Raw genomic sequence first — 14,194 nt, forward strand, 5'->3', positions numbered from 1 at the left:
TGCTCCACTGCAAAATCTCTTCAACGGATGCCTCCCCTGAAGAAGTTCTCCTCTACACTGCAAGACCTGCTGAGGAAGGCCTCAGGCCCAAAATGCTGAAAATGTATTTTTACCTCCTCTGGATGCTGCGAGACCTGCTGAGATCCACCAAATTTTCTGTGTTTTTACTACAATCATAGCATCTGCAGACATTTGTTTCTCAATCATACAGCTTCTAGCATTTTTTGATTTTGTCTCCTTCTTTAGGTTTGGGGATGAAAATGACATAGAGGACTGTAGGTAAGCTGAGATGAACCTTGCGCAGTTGTAGCATGACCTGATTACTCTTGTACCATAGCTCTTTAACAATAAGTGCCACATTCCATTTGCCTTCTTATTGCACTGGCATTTTAACTTTCTGTCACACATTAACCCAAAAAGACCCCACAATATAGCAACATTGAATAGTTTCCCTTCATTACAAACATATTTATTTTTATTTTTATTCTCACAGTGAAAGCCACTCACTTTCTCATATTATACTTCATTTTCCACCTTTGTTCCCATCATCAAACTTGTCTTGGTAACTTTGCATTCTCACATCATGATAATTACCCAAGGAGGGTACTATTGATCCAGGCTCTTGGAGCTTTCCATCTCGATGTGTAAGCTTTAACACCAAAATTGAACCGATTAATCTTTGAATAAAGACGATGGATCTTGCAGACCATCTGAACAAACCTCAGCTTCATAACCCAGCTAAAAGGTGACCGGCTCAATGTAGCAGTTTACGCAATGCTAGTGCAATGACGGAGACCTGGGTTCGAATCCAGCACTGTCTGTAAGGAGTTTGTACCTTCTCCCCGTGTCTGCATGGGTTTCCTCCAGATGCTCCAGTTTCCTCCCACCCTCCAAAACATACAGGGCTGTAGGTTAATGTGGGTGCAATCGGACAGTGCGGGGTTTAAATGGTCAGAATCAGCTTCTACCATGTTGGAAATAAAAAATTTTAAATTTTAAAATTTAACTCTGGAAATTGCAAACTCCCTCTGTATCATAATGAAGTGACAGCCCCTCGACTGAGGCTTGAACTTATCGGTGAGAAATCGTCCACAAAGCCCTTGATAAAATAGAGGGTGGTCAACAAGCTTTAAAGATGAATAGGATCTGTGTTCTCCAGAGACAATCTCCAGCTGTAACCTTTTGTTAATGGGTGGGAGCTACTGGCCACTTTCAAAGATTCAGCACCACTCACCTTCCATCATCTTTCCCACACTCGCAAGGAAGCGCTCAACAAAGGAGACAGAAACAATGGGATTGGGAATGGGGCTGGCTGCAGGGAAAAGTCAGATCAAAGGCAATGACAAACCAGAATAGCAATAGATCACAGAAGTGTATTTACAAGGGTGAAGCTGCACAGCAGTTCAAGAGGACCTTAAGCAGCAATGGGGAAAGATAAAGAGAATGAGACTAATGTGGATAATTGTCAAAGCAGCAGAAGAGGTTGAGTCCATCTGTAAACTTATCACTATCGCTACATCTTACACAGTCCTTCAGTTATGTCCATGCATGGGTTGAAGCACAAAAAAAAGATGACAGCCAGATTTTATTGGCTTACTTGGTTTCTTTCAATATTTTAGTGAGAGTGGGAAGTTTCCTGGAAATGTCCACCCAATAAAATCATCAGGAGGCCTGACATTAGAATCGTAGAACCATTGAACATTACAGCACAGAAACAGTCCCCTTTTGCTCTCCTAGTCTGTGCCGAAGGCATTAAAAAGATTGTCAGTCACAGGATAAATGCGATTCAGGAAACAAGGGGCTGAAACTGCATCAAATGATTCAAAGTCCCTTTTATGTCGCGTAACAGTAGAGAACATGTCTCTTTCTTTGGCTTGGCTTCGCGGACGAAGATTTATGGAGGGGGTAAAAAGTCCACGTCAGCTGCAGGCTCGTTTGTGGCTGACCAGTCCGATGCGGGACAGGCAGACACGATTGCAGCGGTTGCAAGGGAAAATTGGTTGGTTGGGGTTGGGTGTTGGGTTTTTCCTCCTTTGCCTTTTGTCAGTGAGGTGGGCTCTGCGGTCTTCTTCAAAGGAGGCTGCTGCCCGCCAAACTGTGAGGCGCCAAGATGCACGGTTTGAGGCGTTATCAGCCCACTGGCGGTGGTCAATGTGGCAGGCACCAAGAGATTTCTTTAGGCAGTCCTTGTACCTTTTCTTTGGTGCACCTCTGTCACGGTGGCCAGTGGAGAGCTCGCCATATAATACGATCTTGGGAAGGCGATGGTCTTCCATTCTGGAGACGTGACCCATCCAGCGCAGCTGGATCTTCAGCAGCGTGGACTCGATGCTGTCGACCTCTGCCATCTCGAGTACCTCGACGTTAGGGGTGTGAGCGCTCCAATGGATGTTGAGGATGGAGCGGAGACAACGCTGGTGGAAGCGTTCTAGGAGCCGTAGGTGGTGCCGGTAGAGGACCCATGATTCGGAGCCGAACAGGAGTGTGGGTATGACAACGGCTCTGTATACGCTTATCTTTGTGAGGTTTTTCAGTTGGTTGTTTTTCCAGACTCTTTTGTGTAGTCTTCCAAAGGCGCTATTTGCCTTGGCGAGTCTGTTGTCTATCTCATTGTCGATCCTTGCATCTGATGAAATGGTGCAGCCGAGATAGGTAAACTGGTTGACCGTTTTGAGTTTTGTGTGCCCGATGGAGATGTGGGGGGGCTGGTAGTCATGGTGGGGAGCTGGCTGATGGAGGACCTCAGTTTTCTTCAGGCTGACTTCCAGGCCAAACATTTTGGCAGTTTCTGCAATGCAGGACGTCAAGCGCTGAAGAGCTGGCTCTGAATGGGCAACTAAAGCGGCATCATCTGCAAAGAGTAGTTCACGGACAAGTTTCTCTTGTGTCTTCAGCATGATGCTGAACCAAGCCATGAAAGACCCCAACAATGAAGACGCTGTTTACATCCGGTACCGCACGGATGGCAGTCTCTTCAATCTGAGGCGCCTGCAAGCTCACACCAAGACACAAGAGAACATGTAATATTACACAAAATAACTTTTTTGCCTGCTGTAAGGCAGACAAAGGGTCTCCATTGGTTTCGCCTGATGCCCCTTTAAGTATGAGAGAAAGAGAAGCAAAAGAGTGTCCCTTCAGAGACACTGAGTGTTTGTGGATTCACTTTCAGCCCTCCCACAACCTGTGATGCAGAAATGAACAAAATATATGGCAACACTCATGCCCATTTTTGAAATATGATGGTGGAGAATGGTAACAGGTAATTACCAAACTAATAATCCAAGAGACCTGAACGAACAGACCGATGTTCAAATTCCACACTGGCAGCTTATAATGTATCCAAAATAACCACAGAATTACCCAATTATAGTTAAATTAGAAATCTAGTCCACTAATATCCTTCAGGAAATCAGCCACCCATCCTCCATACTCACAGATTTGGTTGACCCTGAAATGGGCAAGCAAGTCATGCGATTCAAACAAATTAAAACTGGATTGACCCAGCAGCTGCACTCAAACTGATCGCTTCCCAAGTGCAGTAAAGTCCTCGATACAACCACAGAGATTGCTGAAATCAGCAGATCAACTTGATAAGGAAACATTCCAATTACCAGCTATTGTCCCAACTGATGAAGCAGTGGTTCCTCAAGCTGAACAACATCTGTGTGTGAAGTCCTAAAAAGAGTACGCAGACAGTATGTGGAATGAAGGAGGAAAATGCAATGCTGGCGTTCAAGAGGAACAGAATATAAGAGCAGGGATGTGATGTTGAGGCTTTATAAGGGACTGGTGAGACCTCACTTGGAGCATTAGGAGCAGTTTTGGGCTCCTCGTTTAAGGACGGACGTATTGATGTTGGAGGGGGTTCAGAGGAGATTCACTAGGATGATTTTGGGAACCAAAGGGTTATCATATGAGGAGCCTTTTCCAGCTCTTGATCTGTATTCATTGGAATTTAGAAAAATGAGAAGGAATCTTATTGAAACATTTGGAATTTTGAAAGGCATGGTCCAAATGTAAAAAGGTTGCTTTTATGGTGGCAGAGCCTAGGACAAGAGGGAACAACTTCAGGATTAGAACAGAGATGAGGAGGAATTTCTTCAGCCAGAGGGTGGTGAGTTTGCCGAATGTGTTGCCACAGGCAGTGGTGGAGGCCAGGCCAAGTCAGAGATTGATAGGTTCTTGATTAGTCAGGGCACCTAAGATTATGGAGAGAAGGCTGAGCAGTGGGGCTGAGTGGGAAAATGGATCGGCTCATGATGAAATGGTGGGGAAAACTCGATGGACTGAATGGCCTTTTTTTGCTCCTTCATCTTATGGATCATTGTCTTCATTTATACCACAGATCCTAGCTCTGTCCATCTATCACTCCTTACATTGAGCTCTCATGCTGCAATTTTAAACCATCTTGTTTGTAGTGAATAGCTCAAATGATTCAGAAGTTTAAGAGAATAATGGTTAAGTATCAATCCAATCTGTGAGTAAATGCATGTTCCTCATATATATGTAGGTTATGCTGGCAGGACTTTTGCATGAAACTCTTCACAACAAGCATGAGGAAAATTAAGAGGCAGATTGAATTTGTGGCTCGCTAACAAACATTTGCTAGCAAAGGACTGTAAATTGCCAGGATTTTTTTTTGGTTGGATAGCATGAAATGTGTAATACATTTTAAACCCTTTCAGCCCACAAGCCCATAACACCCAATTACACCCATTTGACCTACACATCCGGTTCGTTTTTGAATGGTTGGAGGAAACCTGAGCACCCGGAGGAATTCCACACAGATGAGGGGAGAACATACAAACTCCTTACAGACAGTGGTGGATACGAAACCTTGTCACTGGCACTGTCATGCCATTGAACCGTGCCACCCTAAAAGGTTGGAAAGAAATTCCTTGTGCCATAGTTTCCTCAAATGAGTGAAGTAAAAAGTCATTTTACCTTGGCAGTTTATGTCACATTTCCCATCTCCTGTCATCTAACAGTTGACAAAAGCCACCACCTCCCTGCATACATCAATCAAATGGCTCTCTTCTAAAGTGGCAGCTCAAGAGGCATAACCATCTCCACTGCTGCATCTATGTACCTGGCAGCTTGACAACAGAGTACTCTTTCACTGATAGTGATGGGGAGAACAGACTTGACAGGTTCAAAGACTAACAAGACCTGGACATGTGTCAGTAGAAATGAGTGGTCTTTATTTACATGCAGGGGAATTCATAACAGGGAACACACTCACACACACACAGACAGAGCAACTACACACAAATCTTGCACATCAGACATTGGTTAATCACTGATAATCGCAGCTCCCGATAAATCACTAATGGTCGTAACTCCCAATTGTGATATGGGGTGGGGGGATTTAAACAAACAGTGCCCACCACCCATCTCTCACTGGCTGGCACGACCCACTGAAAAACTAAAAGGTACAAATCTGGTTTCCATCCATCCACCGGCATACACCTTACAACTGGTTCTCCAGCATCACCTACGGCTCGCAAATGGGATCGGACCCCTCACAATCACCCGTGGTTTGCAACGTGGAGTGGAGCTCAGGAATAGTCCCCAGGGAACAAGGAGAGTGATCTCCTCCATGTGGTGGATTTTATGCTGCAGCCAGCCCAAGTGCACCCACATGACCTATGAGAGCCAATGGCATCTGGGGCGGCCAGTCCAGATACATCCACATAACCGAGGAGAGTCATTTGCATGGCAGTGACCTGTGGGTCGGTCTAACCTTGACTGATATGGGAAAATGACTTTTGACCTGCCTCCTGCCTGGCTGGTCAGATGACCCTCCAGGATCAAGCACATGGAAATTACTTTGTTTGGACCAGTTTCAAGTCGACCTGTTGGATAATCCTCTGGATAACACTGACCAATTATAGACCCCACTGAGTTCCATTCCTTTGTACTTCCGCCCCATGTTAAGTATCACTGCACTTACAATTATAACCGATGATATGGTCATGGCACCTCAATAAGTATTACATTTTTGAAATTAGTTACCATTTAAATTTACTGTTTAAGATCCTCAAGACTCATCTTGAAGCGTGTTTCAGGCAGGGAAATCCCTTCATTTCAGGAAGTGGGTAAGAAAGTCACTATGTTGTAATGCTAGTGATATTATATCGGGGGGGGGGGGCTGATCTGAGAGGGAGGGAGAGAGACCCAGAAGTTAAACTTGTTCGTCATTACAGAAGTACAGATGCATACAGATTCACTAAAATTCTTACTTGCTGTAGCCAAACAAGTGCATGAGGTACATGAGCTGCAATAGTATGAACTATGCTGTCATAATAGGCCAAGATGGAAAAAAGAAATGATAAAATAATAGATAAATAAATATCTGAGGTGGTCTTGTAACCTGCTGTACAACTTTGGGCCTGCAGACCTGCCATGAGCTGTACCTCGATCTGAGGTTTGAAGGCCCCAAGACCAGTTCAGGCCCTCCAACTACTGCCAGCATCAACTGAATGGCCTGCTTCTAAGTCATGAGAAAATTGCTCAGGATGAGCTTCCTGAGTAAATCTCAGAAGATCACTTGCAGCTTGCCTGACTAACATTGGCAATGAGTTAGCCAGCTCATTATGGGTGAGAACTGAAAATCTACCCACACCAGGAGCTGAATCTCACAAACCAATGTAATGTATGGTTACTCCTGCATCTTATTTTAAGGCCAATTACCCATGAGGAGTAAAGTTATCTCTCACTATCAAACCTGCAGACAAGGGTGTTGGTATTGTGGTCTGGCGTAACCATATCCACCGATGATCTCTTACCTGTAAGCCTGTAGCCTGTGTTCCTCCCTCTTACCCATTTCTCCCTCCTCTCTTTTCCTCCTTGCCCTCCCCTCCCCACCATTTTATTCAGGTATCTGCCTGCTTTTTGCTCATAATGATGCCAAACGTTGGTTATCCTTTACTTCCTATGGATGTTTTACTTCCTATAGATGTTGCGTGATATCAGAACATATGAAATAGGAGCAGGAGTCGGCCATTGGCCAATCGACCCTGCTCCACCATTCAATGAGATCACGGCTGATCTGATGATTGGCTCATCCCCACCTACCTGTCTTTTTCCCGTATCCCTTTATTCCCCTACTATGTAAAAACCTATGCAACCTTGTCTTAAATATATTTACTGAGGTCACCTCCACTGCTTCAATGGGCAGCAAATTCCATGGAATTTGCCCCTCTGGGACAAAGTAGTTCCTCCTCATCCTTGTCCTAAATCTACTTCCCTGAATCTTTAGGTTCTGTCCCCTCATTCTGGCCTCGCCCCCCCATCATTGGAAATGACTTACCTACCTCTATCTTATGTATGCCTTTCATAATTTTATACATTTCTTTAAGATCTCCTCTCATTCATTTTAGTGCAAAGTTATTTCTCTGTCAGGCACCATTCAAATCACTGGTCCATCATAAATTGTTAACATACAACAAAATTAATTGCTCTGAGTGAAAAGTGCAGGGCTTGCTTAATCATGAAAATGCCCAGTTAGAAAATAATTGCTGTCAGATGAGAACTGACTGACGACTCAAACATATCAAAGAGGATTAATTTATTGAGAAGTATGCTGGGAAAGAATAAACATGCTCATGCCAAAGAATAATCAAAGAGTTAAATTTTGCCAATATGCAAGTGGCAAGGTTAGCACAGTAGTTAGCGCAATGCTATTACAGTGCCAGGGACCCAGGTTCGATTCTGGTGCAGACTGTAAGGAGTTTGAACATCTTCCCCATGTTTGCATGGGTTTCCTCCAGTTGCTCCAGTTTCCGCCCACCTTTCATGCATGGGTTGTAGGTTAATTGGGATACTTGGGTGGCACGGACATGCGAGCCGAAAGGGTGTGTTATCACATAGTTTGTCTACATTTCATTTATAAAACTGAGCTAATTCTAATTTCTCTCGCTCTTTATTGTTAATGTTTCTTCATGACCACTAAGTGTGAACAACTTGGGAGGAATCCACCAACAGAACTGTAAAAACACAGAAATATTGGAGAATCTCAGTAGGTCTTGCAGCGTCCAATGCTTCGGGCCTGAGTCTTTCTTCAAGGTACGTCCAAGAAGAAGGCAGGTCTCTGAATAAAATAAAGCTGGGGGAGAAGGGAAGGAAAGGCAGGGGAAAGAGCACAGATTAAATGACATGCCATGATAATTGGCCATGGATAGGAGGACAAGAAAGGAAAGGTGATCATTGATTGGGAATTGGGCTGGTTCTGTGAATGGAGAGCTGGAGGAAAGGAGACAGAGGGAAAAGGGAAGAAAGAGAGAGAGAGAGAGAGAGAGAGAGAATGGGAAGGAAAGAGAAGTAGAGATAGGGGAAGGGGAGAGACAGTGGTTGGAGGGGAACTCCAATGGAAACCATAAAGGTCATGTTAATGCCATCTGGACACCTGGTTGGAGGGTGCCCAGATAGACTACGAGGTATTGTACCTCCAACTTGCAGCGTCCCCAGCTCAGCAGTACATGAGACCATGGAAATGGGCCCTGAGATCTTCCTCATGGTATCTTTTGGGATTAGTGGAGGGCAAGGCATTCTGAGGGGGTGAAATAGAATGAGTGAGGGAGTGGTAAAGTATAGGTGGTTGATGTCTTAGCAGCCATTGAAAATATAAAAGCCCAAAGCAAGCAAAAGGCCAGAAGGAGATGTTCAATAGGAAGAAGGTTTAAGGTGGTGAAAGAGGTCTGCTGTGGGGGTTGGAGTATCTTGGTTGTAGAAGTGCATTATGTCCTAGACCAAATACAGATCTTGTTTTTCAGACACAAGAAACAAAAGATCCAGCTCCAACAGGGTCATCAAGTTTGCAGATGACACGACAGTAGTTAGCCCCATCATCAACAACGATGAGTTGCACTACAGAGAAGAGGTGGAAAGTCTCATGATATGGTGGAAGAGTAACAACCTGAGTCTCAACATGGACAAGATGAAGGAGATGATTGTGGACTTCAGGAGGACCAGGAACAACCACTCTCCACTACACATAAACTACTCTGTAATGGAGAGAGCTCCTTGGAGTTCACTTAACTAATGATCTATCATGGATGCACAATATCATTCCTCAATTGCCAGGAAGGTGCAACAGCAATTGCACTTCCTGAGAAGACTGAAGTAGGCAAAGCTACTGGCCACCATCATGTTAACCTTCCACAGGAGCTGGGTCGAGAGTGTCCTGACCAGCTGCTTCACAGTGTGGTACAGGTTGTTGTCTGAAGAGGGTGCACAAAGTCATTGAGGACTCTTTCCACTCAACGCACAGCATCTGTCAGCAGCTCCCTTAGGGGAAGAGATCCAGGAGTAATAGAGTCAGCAACAACAGGCCAAGAAACAGCTTTTTCCCTCAGGCAGTGAGAATGCTAAATGACCAAAGGAACTGCTCACCCTAACCATCCAAGACAATATATTTTTATTTATTTGTACATATGAAGACATGTCCTGCATATTTAAAAATGTGCTTAAAAAAGGCTCCAAAGGTAAACCAGGAAACTACAGGCTGATGAGCCTGACATCAGTAGTAGGTAAATTATTGGAGGGTGTTCCGAGAGATCGGGTGTTCAAGTATTTGGACAGATAGTCAGCATGGTTTTGTACGTGGAGGGTCGTGTTTAATTAATCTTACAGAGTTTTTTGAGAAGCTTACCAAGAAAGTAGATGAAGGAAAGGCTGTGGATGTTGTCTACATGGACTTTAGTAAGGCCTTTGAGAAGGACCCACGGAGGAGGTTAGTTCAGAAGGTTCAGATATTAGGTATCCATGGAAAGGTTGTAAACTGGATTTGAAATTGGCTGAATGGGAAAAGACAGGGAGGGGAGGTGGATGATTGCTTCTCAGTCTGGAGTCCTGTGAACAGTGGTGTGCCTCAGGGATCAGTGCAGAGACCATTGTTGATTGTTGTCTACATCAATGAGAATGTGGGAAATTGGATCAGCAAGTTTGCTGATGACACCAAGATTTGAGGTGTTGTGGACAGTGAAGAAGGCTTTCAAAGCTTGCAGAGGGATCTGGGCCAACTGGAAAAATGGGCAAGAAAATGGCACATGGAATTTAATGCAGATAAGTATGAAGTGTTGCATTTTGGAAGGACTAACCAAGATAGGACAAACACAATAAATGGTAGGGCACTGAGAAGTGCAGAGGAACAAAGGGATCTGGGAATATAGATAAATAATTCCCTGAAAGTGGCATCACAGGTAGACAGGGTTATAAAGAAAGCTTTTGGGATCTTGGCCTTCATAAATCCAAGTATTGCGTACATGAGTTGGGGTACTATGTTAAAATTGTATAAGATATTAACATAGAGGTGGCTCAACGTCAGACACAGCAGCCTCTCCAGGACACCGTAGTTTTTGTTTGTTTTTTTTTAAATTATAGTTACATAGTTTTATAAATTGGTATATAGTTACATATGTTTAGTTTTTATAGTTATGGCTACCCAATGCTACAACTTACAATTTTTAAAGTTAGTAAGAAATTTATCCACTCACCTCCAAGAGATCTGCGTGACGAGCTACTTGTCTACGGGCTGCTGCAGCAGGCAGACACGACCACGAATGGACTAGGCCCAAAAGCCTTGGGATCACGAATGAGAAGGAAGTGGCACGCAAAGAGAAGGAAGCGCAGTAAGCAAGCAGGGGTCCGTGCTAAGGTGAAGGAGAACCCTTGTTGGCCAGCTCTTCCGTCCATCCTGCTTGACAGCACCTTCTCCCTTGGGAACAAAATGGACAACATCCGACTCCAGAGGTCTGTGCAGTGTGAGTTCAGGGAATGTTGTGCTTTGGTCTTCACAGAAATGTGGCTCAGTGACAGGGTCCTGGACATTCAGCTGGACACACTCACTTCATTTCGGGTGGACAGAGATGCTACTCTGTGTGGTCAAGCCTGTGGTGGTGGCTTGTGTGTTTACATCATTACCGAATGGTGCAAGGACTCTGCACAAGTTTCTGGTCACTGCTCAACACTGGTGGAATTTATGATAGAGAGATGTAGACCATTTTATCTATCATGTGAATTCACCACGGCCCTCATAGTTGCAGTGTACATCCCACCCGACGTTTACACTAAAGAGGCCATCTGGGAACTGTATAAAGCTATAAACGAACTGCAGACCACACATCCTGACAGACTTATTATTATTGCTGGGGATTTCAACCAGGAAAACCTCAAATCAAGGCTACCTAAATTCCATCAGTACATGGACTTTGTTACGAGAGGGACAAACACATTGGACCTTGTGTATACGAACATTTCCACCTCGGATACTCACACCACATCTCTGTAATGCTAATCCCAGCATACAGACCATTCATCAGATGCTCCAGAAGCAGGTTAAAACCTGGCCAGCCAGGACCATTCATGTACTTCAAGACTGCTTTGATCGCACTGACTGGACATGTTCAAGGAAGCTGCAACCGGTGGCGACTGCATCAATTTGGAGGAGTACATGGCATCAGTGACCAGCTATATCAGTAAATGTTCAGACAATGTCACTATGCCCAAGACCATCATAACTTGCTCCAATCAGAAGTCGTGGATGACAGCGAAGGTGCATGTGCTGCTCAGGAACTGAGACACGGCCTTCAGAATGGACAACAAGGTAGCCCTAGCTACTGCAAGAACCAAGCTGTCTAAGGCCATCAGGGAAGCAAAGCGAGTGCATGCCCAGCAAATTCACAGTCACTTCCAGAACAGCAAGGACACATGATGCATGTGGAAGGACATCCCAGATCTTACCAACCACAGGACTACATTATCTGCCTGTGCTGATGATGCCTCTCTCCCAGATGCACTGAACAACTTCTACCCGCATTTTAAAGTGAAAAATGACATTGCAGCGAAGAAGACCATCTCTCCTCCAAATGATCAGGTGCTGTGTCTTACAATGGCTGATGTAAAAAGAGAGTTAGGCAAGGTCAACCCGCAGAAAACCGCTGGACATGATAACATTCCCGGCAGAGTACTCAGGGGATATGCGGCTCAGCTAGCAGATGTTCTCACCAACATCTTTAACATCTCCCTGAGCAGAGCCGTGGTCACAACATGCTTCAAAGCCACCACCATTGTCCCCGTGCCGAAGACATTGGCTGTGTTCTGCCTCAATGACTTCCACCCTTTCGCACTCATGGCCATTGTTATGAAATGCTTCGAGAGGCTCATTGTGGGGCAAATCAAATTCCTGTTGCCCCCCTGTCACTGAACCCCCTGCAGTTCGCATATGGACCCAAGTGCTTTACGGATAATGTAATCACCACCACACTCCATCTTGCCCTCACCCACCTGGAAAACAAGGACACGTATGTTCGAATGCTGCTTATTGACTTCAGCTCAGCATTCAACACGATCATACCACAGTACCTGATAAGTAAGTTGAGCCTGCTGGGTCGAAACACCCCCCTCTGCAGTTAGATTCTTGACTTCCTGTCAGGGAGACCTCAGGCAGTCCGGATCGGTAACAGCATCTCCAAGACCATCACACTGAGCATGGGGGGGGGGGGCGGGGCTGTTTGCTGAGTCCACTGCTGACCCACGACTGTGCATCTGAACACAGCTTGAACCACATCATCAAGTTAACTGACGACACAACCGTGGTGGGCCTGATCAGTAAGAATGATGAGTCAATGTACAGAGATGAGATGCAGTCACTAACAAACTGGTACAGAGCCAACAACCTGTATCTGAACATCAAAAAAACAAAAGAGATGGTTGTTGACTTCAGGAGGGCCCGGGGGACCATGCTCCACTGACCATTGAGAGCTTGACCATTGAGGTCATCAAGTTCCTTGGAGAGCACTTGGCAGAGAATCCCACCTAGTCCCTTAAAACCAGCTCCATAGCCAAGAAAGTACACCAGTGCCTTTACTTCCTGCAAATGCTGACGAATATTCATCTCCCACCCTCCATCCTCAGTATATTTTACAGAGGATGTATCGAGAGATCCTGTGCAACTGCATCACTACCTGGTTTGGAAGCTGTACCAACTCGGACTGCAAGACCCTGAAGAGCATAGTGAAATCAGCGGAAAAGATCATTGGGAGCTCTCTTTCTATATGAAGGACATTGACAAAACTCGAGACAGGTGAAAGGGAAATAAACATTGTTAACGACTCCACACACCCCTGATGTAAACTGTTCTCCCTTCTGCCATCTGGTAGGAGGTACTGCAGCACACAGGCCCTTATGTCCAGATTGGGCAATAGTGTTTTCCTCCAAGCCATCAGCCTCCTGAATTCCAGAACATATGTGGATAGTGAACCTTTGATGTTTACTGCATACATCTTAATTTTTAAATATTTCAATGTTTAACTTCTATTCTAACATATTGATGTAAATATGCTCCATGGTCCTGGAGAAATGCTCTCTCATCTTTACCAAGAGAGTATGGTATGAATGATAAATAAAGGTGACTTGACATTGGTGAGGCCAAATTTGGAATATTGTTTGCAGTCTGGTCACCAAACTACAGGAAGGATATCAGTAAGATTGAAAGAGTGCAGAGAAGATTTATTAGGCTGTGCTGGGTCTTCAGGAGTTGAGTTACAGGGAAAGATTAAACAGGTTAGGGCTTTATTAAATGGAGTGAAAAAAAATGAGGGGAGATTTGATAGAGGTTTAAAGAATTATGAGAGGTATAGACAGAATAAATGCGAGAAGGCTCTTTCCCCTGAGATTAGGAGAGATAAATACAAGAGGACATGGCTCTCAGGTGAAAGGGGAAAGGTCTATGGGGAACATTAGGGGGAACTTCACTCAGAGAGTGATGGAAATGTGGAACAAGCTGCCATCTGATGTGGTGAATGCTGGCTCAATCTTAAGAAAAAATTGGATAAATACATCGATGGGAGAGGTCTGGAGGGTTAAGGAATGAGTGCAGGTCAGTGGGACTAGCGGAATGATATTTCAGCACAGACCAGAAGGACTGAATGGTCTGTTTTCTCTGCTGTAGTGTTCTACATGTATTGTTCGTCTCTATGTGTGTTATGTCTGGTTATGTGTTCGCATGTTTTGCACCGAGGACCAGAGACACTGTTTCGTCGGGTTGTGTTTGTACAATCAGATGACAATAAACTTGACTTGACTTGAAAAATAAGAATATCATGTTTTTTGTAAGCTTAGGATACCCCAAAGCACTTCACCCTCAGATGGATAAAGTGGGTGCCATCACTGAAATGTAGGAAAGATAGGAAAA

General features: G+C 44.6%; 1 protein-coding gene across 1 annotated transcript; it reads left to right on the forward strand.

Annotated features, from left to right (window-relative positions):
• Positions 1-201: 201 nt before the first annotated feature.
• On the forward strand, positions 202-13,988 carry LOC138752110 (uncharacterized). The gene is made up of 3 exons (XM_069915190.1): positions 202-279; positions 7,956-8,067; positions 8,775-13,988. The coding sequence occupies exon 3, from the start codon at positions 10,418-10,420 to the stop codon at positions 11,288-11,290; it is 873 nt and encodes a 290-aa protein (XP_069771291.1). The 5' UTR covers positions 202-279; positions 7,956-8,067; positions 8,775-10,417; the 3' UTR covers positions 11,291-13,988.
• The last annotated feature ends 206 nt before the right edge of the window (positions 13,989-14,194 follow it).

The sequence above is a fragment of the Narcine bancroftii genome, chromosome 1, assembly GCF_036971445.1.
Source record: "Narcine bancroftii isolate sNarBan1 chromosome 1, sNarBan1.hap1, whole genome shotgun sequence".
Taxonomy (NCBI): Eukaryota; Metazoa; Chordata; class Chondrichthyes; order Torpediniformes; family Narcinidae; genus Narcine; species Narcine bancroftii.

Excerpts from the sequence above, each read along its gene's own strand:
- LOC138752110 (XM_069915190.1), top strand. The coding sequence starts at position 10,418 with ATGTTTAGTTTTTATAGTTATGGCTACCCAATGCTACAACTTACAATT.